General features: G+C 36.5%; 1 protein-coding gene across 1 annotated transcript in view; it reads right to left on the reverse strand.

Annotated features, from left to right (window-relative positions):
* Positions 1-8,026, reverse strand: part of tusc3 (tumor suppressor candidate 3) — a 62,019-nt gene extending 53,993 nt beyond the window's left edge. The window contains exon 1 of the mRNA XM_008417549.2: positions 7,882-8,026. Coding sequence (XP_008415771.1) covers positions 7,882-7,986 — 105 coding nt within the window. The 5' untranslated portion in view covers positions 7,987-8,026. The remainder of the gene's footprint in view (positions 1-7,881) is intronic.
* Between the last annotated feature and the right edge of the window lie 7,077 nt (positions 8,027-15,103).

The following is a 15,103-nucleotide window of genomic DNA, read 5'->3' on the forward strand; positions in this document are numbered from 1 at the left end:
GTCAAAAACATTATTCTTAGTTTTTGTTGTTTAAAAAACAAGGAGTAAACACTATAACACCTTGTAAAACCAGTAATAGTAAATGTTGACCACTAGCCGTAGAGTTGTTCTTTTTTTTTTTTTTATTCACACCAAACTTACATACTTTTTGGGTTGTTAAATATGGTTAAAGTGGAAAAAATTTAATTTGGGGAAAAAATAGGAAAATGTGGAATCTGGAGAAAAAACATTATTTGTAATAACACTGACATGCATCAGAGCCATGAACAAAAATATTAACTTTACCAAACTGCACAAAGATTAGGGGAGTTTTCATTAAAACTAAAATCTTAAAATATCAAGCCAGCAATGTAACAAATCAAAAATTGTACCAGTGTTACATTTTAAGCCGGTTCCCTTTTCATCCCTACCCTGCAAACATCCAAGTATTAATTCATTGTAGCAAATGAATGAATAGTTTAATTTATGACAAAACTACTAACTATATCCAAACATACATATATTTACCAAGTGTCAAAAAGAACTACAAAAAGCCATATTTTGTCAGCCTGCAGAAATCACAGCTTTAAAACCTATTATTTCAAAAGCACATTAAGAATGCAAAAACTGTTAAGCAGTAGTTACTTTTTCTAATATGAAGTTGTCAGAGTGAAAAGAAACAGTCAAAACTGCTTACACAGTGTTCATCTTTAAAATGCCCCCTTTTAAAGTCTGCAAGGAGCTTTGGTTATGCCCTGAAGGGTCAACCACAGAAGTTTATTGGACCTCTGTGTGCAGAGGTAGCAGGCTTTTATTATTCCAGTCCACTTATTAGACTGGTCCCTGGGTGGTACCAAGCACACAACTTTGTAATCTCCCTCTCTAGATATATACCTCTCCAGATATTACTGTCCCTGCTTCAGAATCACAGTCCTGAACTTTGTTTTCTCCTCTTGCCTCCCCTGACTATGCATGGGGAGGTATACAAAGTGCTTACGCAGCCCCTTTCTTTGTGCTGTGGTCAGCCGGAAGACAAAAACTCACCACTGTCTACAATTTAGAGCTGAACTGGGGTGATGCACAAGAGTCCATCTAAATACTATTAACTTTTACTCTTTTACTCATTAAATGCCTCTGCCTACGGAGTATCTGGAAGCTTCTTAAAAACGAAGAAACTTCTAATGCCTTTAATTCCTGTGTCAATTTACCTTAACTGAATAAAAGTACAGTTTTCTAAAGACGAGACGAGGAGAAAAGAGGGAAAAGCCCAAAAAGACTTCATTAAAGATTCAACAATTTAAGCTTATTTGAGCATAAAAGAAGCTTTAAAACTATAATCTAAAAGTAGATGAAAATTCAGGTAGTCGAGACAAAACTACAAGGTATAAAGATCAAGGCCAAAGTCCCCGTTATCGCTCGTGTTGATTTCTAATGTGGCAAGCAAGACAAATCATGGTGTTAACACACATTTAAGCGGCGGCAAATTAAACAGCCGTTTTAATGTTTTTTGAGGACTTTGAACTTTACGGTGCGGCTTTTACATTACAGACTTGAATGGAGGACAGCTCACTCAAAACCAGCCAGAGGATTTCAGGGTATTTGTTTTCCAGTTTCTCTGAACTTCAATGAACAGCCAGTTGATTTGAGGGCAGAATCACTTCCATTTTCTGCAAGCACTCCACTGATTGCCACCGACAAAGAACAATGTACAGTAAATGACAACAAAACAAAGAGGGCAGGAAGAGGGAGATGTGTGGAGTCAAAACTGAGATCTTCTAAGCTGTGGAAGCATTTCACACAAAAGAAAAGCTAAAAGCAGAGTTCTCTTCCACTGCGGTAGTGCTACCCCAATGCATTGGCACCAAAAATGTTAACACTCGGCAGCAGTGATGACAACTCTGGATAAACTAAACTTTTGTTATTAAGTCTCTGTGTTTTCCAACGCATTAGAAGTGACAAATGATGTTGTTGGCATACAATTTGTGTGTATGTACAACCAATGAAAATAAGAGTTTCTCCGTCCTGGAATAATGGCTGGAATAGAGCCAAGCAACGTTACTTTGACGCAGAAAGCACAGTAGAAGCCAGACAGGCTAAAGGCTAATGTTTGTGCAGTTGTAGTCTCTCTTACTTTAGCTAATAGGTAGGACATTAGTTGGGCGAAATGGGGAAAGAGAGCTGGAAGAAGATATGGAAACTAATTACATCGTTGGCGAGAAGAGCTGGTATTTGGCTGTTTAAGGCTGGACAAACACAAAGTAGTACGGACTGCAAATTACATGAAGCGCATGTTCTGACAAAGTCGAGGAACAGTACAAATCTGCTTCAATATCTGAACCAGTGAAACCAGCAGGGGTATGCAGAATGTAAAACTTAATCCCAGATGAGTGACAGTATCCGACTCCCCAAATCAAAACTTTTGGGTGGGGTTTTCAGGGCAAAGGCAATGTCTATTTTATTAGTTAAATTATGTATTTGAAAGTTGCTGAAGAGGACAAAGATTTTAAATGTATGTTGTTTTGGGGATTTTTTTTTCTTAAAGGTTATAAATAATTGCGTTAGAAATCTAAGAAGACAAAAACCCTTATTCTTAAATAGCAATATTCAAAATGAACTAGTCTTTAAATTAGATTTCAATTACACTTTTATTTATCCATTAACAAATGTCCTGTAATCCTGGAAGATTTTAGTTTAAGATTAGCCTCTAATTTATCCAAAGCAGTAGCATAATGTTCAATGACATGTTAAACCTTTAAAGGTAAATCTCTAAAATAAAAAAAATAAACTTTTATTATCTTAAAATCTCACCTAATAGTTCAAGAAAACAAAAATAGTAACTTGTTTTATATAATTTCCATCCATATCGGCTGATGTAAAAAAAAAAAATTCATTGAGATAGGATTGTTTTTCCATATCGCCCAACCCGTATATGACACACACCAGCCAGCCCCAGACAGAAAGGGCAGCAAGGGAGGCCAGAAATCGCTGAGATGAATACAAAGTGCTGCATCACCATTTTGTCCATTTCCAGCTAAATAAGATCTTCCTCTGCCGGCTCCACCTTTCTGTCATGGCCCTAGGCTGGCAACTGTGAAAGTAGATTCCACCCATTATAACCCTTCAATATCTCTCCTGTGCCTCCCTGAAAGTAAGTCTGTGTGTAGGTGAAGGTCCGTGTGTAGAGGGTGGCATCTTTCTTTCCTCTATTTAGTGCTATTGGAGAAGCACATACCTAGATACATTTCAGATGTGTGGAAGTCTATAAAATGTGCTTTCGACCCTTTAGGTGATAAAAGGCGTACCTTTGTTGAGCCATTGCATTCAGGACCAAAGCTATAATGTGAATCTTTTCTGCGCAATGAATAAAATACAAAGTATTGCTCAAAATAAACACTCTCGTCAATAGATGATCACAAAAGTGCTCAACTATCATAGTGCGTAAAAGTAACAATTCATCACTGCATGCTATGAACTGTAATTTTAAATTGACCTCCTACCTTCTCTTTCTGTCTCCTTCTCTGTAATTGCTCCTTGTAGTCACACCAACAGCTTTCTTTCAGTTCTCCTTTAGATGTATAATTTTCTCTGAACTTTAAACTCCTGATGTCGCGTCCCACATTAAAGAAGCGTTATTCAGACCCACTCGTTAAGTGGAAAGTGTGCGATTTAAAGACATATCCAGGCCAGATATGAATCAACGACAAAGTAATTTAGATTAAAACGATAAACGATGGCCTTCATTAAACTGCTTAGTCTCATAAGCCATATCTCACCGCTTTGGTATTTGTCACTCATGTTCAATGGTTGCATTTAAGAATCCCAATTCATGTGCCAATGCTGAACGCTATAAAGCACGGCAAACATGTCGCTCTCAATTATTTATAGATTTACTCACCCATTTATATGCTTTTCCATCAGTGGTTAATCTGCCTATTTATTCCTCATTTATTCTTTCACTCAGTCAGCTTTTTGTTCTGTTGACACATCCAATTCTTTGCTCATTTATATGCCTGTCGACCTGTCAGCCATTTTCCCCGTACATTCCTTCTTCGACTCCCTCCATAATCTGCTCAAATACTTCCCCATCATCTGCACAGTCAGCGAAATAAAACGGTGCAGTTGAAAAAGTATATCAAAAGACTTAAAACATCCTTCTGACTTTGTTTAAATAAGTGGTTCTAAAGCAACAGGATCCGAGTTTCATTTATCCACTTTTAGCAGTGCAGAAAACTTAGTCACATCCAGCAGCCAGGACTTTAGAGGCCTCGCTTTAACAGACACGGAGGTATGATAATAGAGATTCAGACAGTAATAATCCAGCTATTACTGACTGGGTAATATTCTATTAAACATAACTCATATTTTCTGTTATAAGTTAGTTATTAGCTTACATTAAAAGTTGCTACAGATTACATGAAAAAATAAAATAAAATACAACAGAAACATATCGGATGTTTTCTTTTGTTTTAATGTTTATTCTTTCTTTGCTCACCCAATATTCACCCAATATTTAAGTCCTTTTTGTTTTGATTTGTTAGATCAGTGTACGTTCTGTAAAACAGTTGTATAAAAATATGTGCAATTCCTGTGCACATAAAAGTACATTTAGATTCAGGTAGTCATACATGTCATACAAATAAAGCTAGTATGAGCTTTATTTTTTATACAAAAAAGGACCCTATATGTTCTTTGTTTCTTTGTTTTTTTTATATAAACTGTGTCATACCTAACTCTACATGTATTCCGAACAATTGTGTTTTAGATTATTTTTGTTTCATATTTTTATATGTTTTGGGGACTACAGGTGGAAATGAGCATTTCTAGCTATAAAGCACAGCTCTCCTTCAGTGGTTAATGTATGTTGTACATTGTCCTATCTTAAATAAAATTCATACATTTTTTATAGGTGTTTATACTAACATGACTATAAGATGCTACAAAAAGTTTCAACTCTAAACATTGAAGTTTAAACCTTGTTTCCCTGATTTTCATACTTAAAATTTCTTTTACATAGATCTGTTAATTCCCATTCTTTACACTCCTACAACATTTTTCTTTTGCATGTTCCATGTTGCCGAACTGAAAAAGGAAAGCAAGCTTTCAGTGTGATGGCCCCTTCAACCTGGAATCAGCTCCAGTCTGAAATCAAGATGTCAGAATTGATTTCACTGGACTTATTTCGAGCGATTCTTAAAAACAGGCAACGAGATTCTTTTAAACAGCGTCACTGTTTTTAAATTGTTTTATACTTGTGCATATGTATTAATTAATTTTATTTTGTAACCAGGTTGCTGTGTATTACAGACTTCTGCCCAGGTCCCTCTTGAAAATGAGAACTGGATCTCAACGTGGTTTACCTGGTTAAATAAAGGAAATTAAAAAAAATTGAATTAACAAAACTCTGTTGTAGAGCAACTGCTCTCACGCAAAACATAATTTCTGCTTCAAATTAAAAAAAAATTCTGCAAACATAAAAAAAAAAAAACAACCTAAAAGGAAATATTTTAATAATAAATATTTTTATCTAAAAAATTCACGTATGAATTTCATATATAAATGCTATTTAATGATAGGTTTTAAAATCAAAATTGGCTAAAACTGGCAGGGGAAAGCTCCAGTAAAATTGGACTTTGGTGATCAGTGGAAAAATTCTGTGACTAGGAATTTTAAACTATAAAACCTGAAATTTATTATATTCCGTACATTGACTGATTTATTTTTATTATTATTATTATTATTAAAGACATTTTATCTTATCAGTCAAACAAATTTTTTGTTTACATCAGCCTCACAGTTTAAATTAAGGTGTCACAGACGCATACAAAAGTGCATCCAGGCTATGCACCAGCTGATTTGCAGATTAAAATGGAAACTGCAAACGCCATCTACCTGGTGCAACCCTCTGCTTGCCAGCTGACAAACGATGTGCCACCAGGACGACAGGTCTGTATGAAAATGCATCTGTTTCAAAAGGAGCACGCTCACGGCTGCACTCAGGTATTTCAGAACCCACCTAGAATATTTTGGTATCGGTAGAAAGCTTGCAAGTTTAGCCTTTAAAGCAGAGCATACAAAAAAAAGAGCTCAGGGAACCAAAACTCTCAACACAATCACTTTACTTACGCTGTCTGGCTGTGCAGATCTCAGAAAACAAGACAGACAGGAGGCAAAACGAAAACAAGCATTAAACAACCGTCACTCACTACATGTAAGAACTGAGAGGGCAAGAAAAAAAAAAGAAAATCACTCAAGTACCAGACGATGCTTAGAACAACAGCTTGTCAAAGAAAACCGTCTATTGTGTCTGTAATGAAAATGAGAATGGGCAGCAGATGAATAATGCACGAGGATTATCAACATTCAGAATGCAAACAGCTAGAGGTAGACGCAGCAGGGTTTCTAAATATTTCACTCACACTTGGACAATATAAACCAACATTTTTTTCTGCACTGATGCTCATTAAATAACAGAATTTTCCCGGTGTTACTAAATACTAAATTTAATATTTACAGCTGACTTCAACAACAAAACCAGAAAGTGGTGTGTCATCCCCATCATTACAGACTGCTATAACATGTCACTTCATTTTTTTTTCTTGCCACACTTTGAATTCACTTATGAAAAATATATTTTCTGCTCACTGGAAATATTTACAGTGGTTAAAAACACAGAAAATACTTGGGAAGAAGCAAAAGGAGCATCACTTATAATAAGATAAAACAACTGACCTGAACATACAGCTTGACTCATTAACCAATTAATATTAGCTTGTTGCACACATGCTACTATGTAAACAGCAGAACAGCAAAAAGTATTATATTGTCCAGTGTATATATACATTTTAATTCAGTAAGTCTGTGTCTGCGCTTAACTCTTCAAAAATAATAGACATTAGCTGTTATTAAAAGTGTAATATTCAATATGTTATTTTAGCAAAATTATTGGTTTTCTGTTGGAAATAAATATTAGATTAAAAAACATCACAATTTTGTCATTAAAACCCCTCAGACCATGAAACTGATTAGCAAATCTTGTTATTTTAAAAGTGACACAATATTAATACAGAGTTTTGATTAATAACGATCACCATGAGAGTTATTTAAGCAATATTATAATATGAAGATTAGTGATTTTCTGGCTTAGTTTTGAATGAAAACCTGACTAACCACAAGGTGTTCTGTGTAAACTTTCATGAGCAAACGCACAAAATATGCAACCAAAAATATATAAATTAATAGTTTGGGGTGAGTACATGTACAGTCCATTAAAAGCCGTCAGAAACCCAGGGTGAAAACATGGTAAGACCATAATTTCCACATTCACCTAAATCAGTCTGTTGTCTCCATCTTTATGCCTTCATAGTAAACCAGCAGAACCAAAAAAACAAAAACACGGCTCTTCTGCTGAACAACAATCTGAATGAGATCGAGCACTTAGCTTTCCTGTGCGGTTAGTTAGACCTCTTCCGCATTCACGGATTACATGAAAGTACACCCCATTATTTCAATTTCGTTTGAGGAACCCAAACAGATTTCAAATAAGGACACAACATCCACATATAGTCGGAAAATATTTTACGTTGCTTTCTGACAAATTTTGTTAATAGAAGAATACGTTTTGCTCGGGTTAGCAACTGCACGGAGTTAGCCTCATGACTTTAGCTGCTTGCTCTGTTAATCTCCGTGTGTTCTCAAAAACACCGCTCTAAGCACATGCGACTGCTTTCATTCATATCAAACATGTAATTTGTGTGTCTAAAACATAAATTAACCCGCTCTTCTCACGTGTCTTCTCGTGACTGCTAGCTTGATTAATACCGGTAGGTTACACCTGTGCACCTCCTATGCAAACAGCACGAGGATACTCGCTGGTAAAACATGCCCAGACGGTTTAGACATTACCTCTTTCTTCTTCTGTCCCCCTCCGAACGGCAGACATATCGCCAGCAGGAGTAAAACTGTTAGAAAGTGCAGGTTAACAATAGGGTTAGTCCGAGTAGACGCCATGACGGAAGGATGCTGACAGCGAGACACGTATCCGCCAAATGATTGGGTGTCGAGTTGACCAATTAGAGCTAAATTCTTGGATAGCGGAAGTGCATGGGATTTGTAGTTTTGGGCTTCGAAAAAGTCTTTGGCTAAACGCCATATCTGCCGACTCAGAATAAAAAATAAATAGATTGAAAGTCATTCATAAAACAGGGTTCAAGTGGCTCAATACGAAAGTAAGATATTATTTTTGGATTAAGCAAATAATTTATCTGTCAAAAGTGAAAGCATTAGTTTTTAGGAGCAAGGAAAGTAGGGTTCGGCTGACCGAGTGTTGCAGACGCATAGCTAGCCTACAGTCATTAATGGGAAGAGAAAAAAGATTTATGAAATCAGTAGGGGTAAAATGTCATCTCAGTCTCATAATGAAATCCCTCCCACTCTTTGTTATTAATTAAATGCAGTCTATTACCCTTCCAATAAATTATCTACATGAGAAAAAACAGCCTGTGGAGCTAATTAAGCACATTTCGTGAGGAAAATTATTTGGTCAGCTCAGTTATGCACTTATTTGCTATTGTGTAAAACATACTTTATTTGTATGCCTTTCAGCATCCCCTCCCAACTCTTCTTTTCACTCACTTCTGCTTAGATCTCATCACCACACACACACACACACACACACACACACACACACACACACACACACACACACACACACACACACACACACACACTCACACCATGCTGATGAAATGAAACCTATGCTAGAATATTAAAGTCAACGCACCGTGAAACAATCATTACATATTGCAGTCTTGTTAAACCACAGTTCATTCACTCACACCCACATACTCTGAGCTCAATAATGGAAACATTCTCAGACTTTCTGGGTCTGGTTGTAAAATGATTCCAATGAACTTGCATTATTGTAATGTAGAGCTCGAGTTTCTTTTTATTGTTTTATGGTTATATAAGCTGCACTGCAGATCACATCTACTTTTACTGTCTGCAAGGAGAAAATAGTCATGGATAAATACAGAAGGATTTTTTTTACATTCAAAATATACAGTGCCTCGCAAAAGTAATCCTTTAATTTTTTTAATTTTTTTATTTTGTCATTCTACGAAAGTAAGTTTTGTTGACATTCTATGAGATAAACCTGCAACAAATATAGTATAATTGTGAAGCTAAAGAAAAACAATCCGTGATTTTAATTGAAAAAAAGAGTTTTGTCTAAAAATCTGAAAAGTGTGGTGCAGATTTAGCCCTAATTAAAATTCAGTACAATCATATGTCACCAGAAGTCATTAATTTTGAAAACAGAATCCACCTGTAAGTAGCTTAATCTTGGTGAAAATACATCTATTGTGTGACTGCCTGAAAGTTTTATTTGGCAATGTTAGTGAACAAACATCATCATTAAGACATGAAAATACACACAGCAGGCCAAGGATAAATCCATGGAAACACATAAGCAGAGGTGGTTTGTAAAACAGCATCAAAAGCTGTGAAAATATTCAACATCAGGGTGCATCCTTAAAATGTCTTAAATGAATGTATCTAAAATTAAGGCCAAAATGTCTTAAATTATATTTTTTTTTAAAGTAAATTCACCTATAAAACATTCAACATAGATCTTATATTTTGTCTTGGCAGGACTTTTTTTTATCTCGTATGTATTGTTCTTTTTCTCGTGGGATTTTTCTGTCTTGCCAATTCACACACAAACATCTCCATTGTGTTCTGTGAGTCAAGACAGTTGAAACTACCGGTATCTCACTACCAGCTAGCTGGACTTGGCTGGACAAAGTTCACGCATTTCTGTGGAGATGTGTGTCTTAAATTCTTTTGATAATGGTCTTAAGTGTCTTACAAAGTTTTAAATTTAAGTTGGTGAAACTTGTAGAACCTGATAATGAATCCTTTTAGCAAGGCACTGTTGTTATAGACAGACGACTAAACTTATAAAAAAGCATTTTGACTGCCTTGGGCATATAGATAGGTATGGAAGTCCAGTTGGTATAAAAAAGAAAAATGCTAAACCTAACAGCACTGCCAATGATACTAAAATCATGGGTTGAAATTTCATCATCTTTTAATTACATAGTTGTATTAATCAGGAACAATTAGGTGGTAAATAGTTCCCCTTCTTGCAATGGATCTTAACCTTGCTTAGGTTCAAAATAGCTCTTTATAATTTATTTCTCTGTCACCTATAATCATTTAGCACTTTCTGTTAAATACTTTAGTGATAATTTGAGTGATTTTACTCATAATCAGCTGCAAGCTTGTCATGGGCAATGGTACATGCTGTGTCTTGCCCAAAGACACCTCGACATGTGGCATGGCAAGAGATCAAATTTCCAATCCTCTGATTGGAAGACTACCACTGAGTCACGGTCACCCTGTGGTTCAACTGTGGAGGTTAAGCAGCAGTAGTAAGGAACTTCTAATTACAAGGTTTTGATCATCAGTGATCATCAACAAACGAGACTACTTTAGTAAAAGCAAAGAATTTGCTGGTGGAGAGCATTCGGGCCGTATGTTAAGACATTGGCAGGGAGGGGGAAAAAAAATTAAAAATCAGTAATGATCTTAAAGGGCCATAATTAGAAATCCCAGCAAGGTCAGGCTGCACAATGACAGGCCTCTGATAGTATGTTTAATCTTAGAGTTCAAGGCAGCAGGACAGTTTAATTTAATTAAACAAGTTGGGCTTGTTTTGAAAGATTGGAAGGTACAAAGCTTCTTGTTCCCAAATTGCATCTGGCAGCATGGCTTGTGGTTTGCAAATTTGCATTTGTACCAACCGCAGAACTCATAGTCTTGTCCGTCCAGATGACAAATAAGATCTAGATGGTTATTTTGCAGAGCGCTGTGTTTGCCAAAATCTTTGCACGCCGTCTCAACACAAACTCTTCAAACGGATTGGCAGGCAGAGTAGTGGACAAGTGATGATTAAGTGCTGCTTTTCAGCTGCCACCAGACCGAGATGTCTGGAACTCGACAACAAACTCCCTTCTAGCCACCAGCTGAACTTGATTTGAATGATCAAACAAAGCTGAGCAATCATTTCAAAGGTACCAATAAAACTACAACCAAGTTGCTGAACAAAAAGGGGGTTCAGCAAGTCACAATAGCCATGTGGACATCCAGACTTACATTTAAATAAGAATTATTTTCAATAAAAACTCAGGCCTTGTTCTGTAGAAGTTTCTAAAAGCCAAGCAACTAAAACACCACAATACATTGACTCATAGTGATAGTAAATATCTGTCAAGTGTTTCGTATGTTTTTTACAGCCCTGTCACACAGTTGCGTATCTTGCTTTCAAACCATTTTGAGGCAAGACTGACACATATTGTGGTCTCATGGTCATTAACATTTAATAATTAAAGACGGGCAAAGAAACATATTTTGTCCTATTGTAGTGGCACGCTGTACGTTACATTCCTCTTCCCAATACACAACCACACACTGTACAAATCTGATGGGGGTCACTCACATCATTAGAGCAGCCAATGGGAATAATTGAAGTTAGAAGAAAGTGAGGGATACACAGAAAGATGGAGAAATGTTATTTTATTTAAATCACATTCAAGGGGTCATATTATGTATTTACCAGGCATATTTTATAACACAATCAGGTAACTATGTTACTTTCAGTTGTTATGGAAATGCTGCATGTATCAGAAATGAATTAAAAGACTGACTTCCCAGTTTGACGACTTGATATTGGCCTCTGTCTCTTTAAGAAGCTCCGATTCTTTCTGACACTCCGCCTTCACCACGTCATCACAACAATGCTTCTCAATATGCCATTTACAATCGTAAACGGTTTGCTAATTGCTGCTGCTGCCGCTAGTCTGAAGGAGATACAATAGTGTAAAGTCTATGCTTAGAGTAGTAGAGTATTACTTCTATTTTGTGTTTGTATTTTTTTGTACAAATCTACATGCTTCGACATTGCTGCTGGTACACTGATAAACAATAAAGGTTATTTATATTCATTTTATTATATTCTAAAATGTTAAAAATCTTTTAAAAATTCATACATGATCCATCTTTTAACATTTTTAATGTGGGTTAGTCCTTAACTCTGTGAACAATAAAGCCTGCGGGGGGTGATCAATTCTGAGGGGAAGAAAAGTGAAAGAAAAAAAAAACGGAGGCTTATGGATGATGTCATTTCCAGCTAGCACAGAACTGCGTGCCCATATCTGAGGTCAGGCACTCCCTTATTAAAAATAACATGGCCCCAGAAGAATGATTAATTACCTGCCAGCAGAAAGTTTATAGAAGAGATGGAGGGGAAATATGGGCCCATGAGTGACAGAAGAGGAGGAAGCAGGGGTAGACTGAAACAGAAAAGGGAAGTGGTGGAAATCATTAGAAAAGAGAAGAATCAGAGTCAAAGCAAAGAATGCACAGCACGAATAGAGAGCTGTACACCAAAAATCTAGAAAGAAAAATCTCAGACAACAAAGAAAGGAGGAGCAGAGGAAGAGGCGTTTGTTAAAACGGCGTCAACAGACGTGCCAGTGCTCTCCAGCGTGATAAGGGTCTGTGTGTGTGTGAGACAAAGACAGAAACGAAAAAAGAAAGGTCGTTTAGTTTACCTTATGCATTTGCTTCTGTAATATTCAAGCTAAGTGGAACATAAGCTTGCATGTAAATGCTTCACTCACAATACATCACGTTATGAACACAGCTGCTAAATTTAAATCTTTAGACATTCATAATTTGTCAAACACATGAAAATAGTTTCAAGCCAGCATCTGCACAAGTTAACCATTTAGCTCAATTGGCTATGAATGTACCTTCCCTGTGAATTATTGGAAGACTTGCACAAGCTGTGAACAGCCTGATCCCTAATGTCAGCTGTTATACATGGCAACTAAAGCGAGTCTGAATAACAAGTAAACCGTACGACTGAATATCTATTTGAGCATACACTGTGGCATATATTGTACTCTGAAACCATTATTACTTTCTAATTATTTATGTGTAACGTTTTGTCTTTAGATGGACATTCTACAAAATCTGATTTGTTAAGAAAAGATATAGAAAACGACAATCATAAATGACTTAAAATATGTGCATCATAGAGTCATATAGTTAGATATTCCCTTTAAACTTTGTTATGTGATGATTTGATAAATTAGATGACCAGTAACTTGTAAATATGAAAGAATAATCTATAGAGAAAAGTTCAAAGGTTATAATGGGCGAAATTGAAGACAAACTTTAAAATCGCATAATAGTGTGGCAAGTTTAGATCGTAGTCTTGGAAAGGTATTTCTTCATGTAGGTTCAACTGAAGCAAACCTGCAGAGGTTGTCACAACTCACTCATATGAATTATTTTAACAAAGTGAATTTCCATTGATGTTTTCAGGAGAGGCACCACTTATTAATAATGAAGAAGATTCTGACATATCTCCTGTTAACAATTTCATATATGCACATAGAGGAAGTATCCAAAAGACTGGTTTCCATCATGATAAAGTCGTTGGAGCCATAACCATGGTAGAGGATAAAATATTTAAGGTCAGACAGGGAAGCTGTGGGTTTAGGGAGAAAGAGCTAGCTGCTTGGCTGAGGGCAGGACAGGAGGATGCTTGGTTAAGTTCAGTGCCTCTGTCCAGTCTTCCATTGATCTGATCCACTTTCTGCTTAAACCCTGTGATCTTCTCTGTCCCTGACCACATATTTCTCACAGTGCTTTGCTGTAGCTTCCTCTCCAGTTTATGCTTCCTTGCTGTCTCTAATCTCAACTTCATGTTGATTTTGTATGCTCCTCGATAATTTATTGTCTCCCTACCTGATGAAGTACCTCTTTTTTTTTTGTTAAGCAGTTCCTTAAGGTCACTGGTAATGCAACGTTTGTTACTGAAGAAGAACCTCACTGTACTGGTGGGGAGGGGGTTGTCTACACAAACTTTTAGATAGTCAAACACTTGGTTATGGCATTGATATAACGTCCATGTGCCAGGCAGGGTGCAGCCCAGTCGGTGGCCTCGAAACAACCCGGCAAAGCTTCTTCGATTTCAGTTCTTTTTATCACAAGTTCTCTCTGTACAAGGCCTTTGTATGTCAATCAGAGGAAAAACAAGATTACGATCTGTTGTACGAAAAGGAGGTCTTGCAACAGATGTTTTTTTCATGCTTCCCCGATTTCTACATAAGAGATCAAATGTGTTGTTGTCTCTGGTGGAGCAGCTGACAAACTGCTAAAACCTTGAACATGTAGCAGAGACTGATGCTGATGGTTTTAATCTCCAAATACTGCCACAAACGCCATCGGGGAGTTGAGTCTGTTGCAACAGCAACAACTGAGCTGCTGGTATTGCGAGCAAAGATGACGAAACGCATACTGTTGCTGAAAGAACACTGGTGAAACGGTCTTGGTAAATAACTCGGAAAAAGGATTTTGTTGTACAGTAGCATATCTTGGAATTCACCATCTGTTGTTGACAAGCAATGTTAATCCACCTCCTATGTTTTTGCCGCCATGCAAACATGTCTCAGTGACAAAAGCAGAATACTGTATTAGTGGTAACTGTGGGTGAAGCCAAGCAGGTGACCGTAAGCTGAATGCAAACAATGGAGTCGATGAAAACATATTTGAAATGTTCTTAACTCATCGATTTAAATGGGTTCAATACCCTCCAAAGCTTGGGTCATACAGTAGCAGGAAGTGTACCTGAGATACCCCAACCACATAAACTTACCTCTATATGTGTGTGGAGGTAAACCATCTGGTACTTGAGACAATTTTTGCAAAATAAATAAGTAAAACTGCAAAGTATTTTAGGTTAACTTTCAAAACAGTACTACAGAAAAATTAGGAAACATTTGAAATGACTGACACATTCTTGATTTGAGTAGTATTCGGAATATGTTCCGCAGAGGTGATTCACTGCAGTGCCAGGCTTTAAATTTAGTCAAACTAATCACTACTACAAACTAAAGTTCAATTAAGACCACAAATATGAAAAATTGGAATCAAAAAAAGTGTCACAAATAAAGTTACTTTGAATGTTTTCTTGTTAACATGTTAACAGGGGATTTACCCAAAATTAAAAATATAATTGTTTTAATATTTCAAATGAGTAATTTACAAATAGTTA

The sequence above is a fragment of the Poecilia reticulata genome, linkage group LG1 (assembly GCF_000633615.1).
Source record: "Poecilia reticulata strain Guanapo linkage group LG1, Guppy_female_1.0+MT, whole genome shotgun sequence".
NCBI lineage: Eukaryota > Metazoa > Chordata > Actinopteri > Cyprinodontiformes > Poeciliidae > Poecilia > Poecilia reticulata.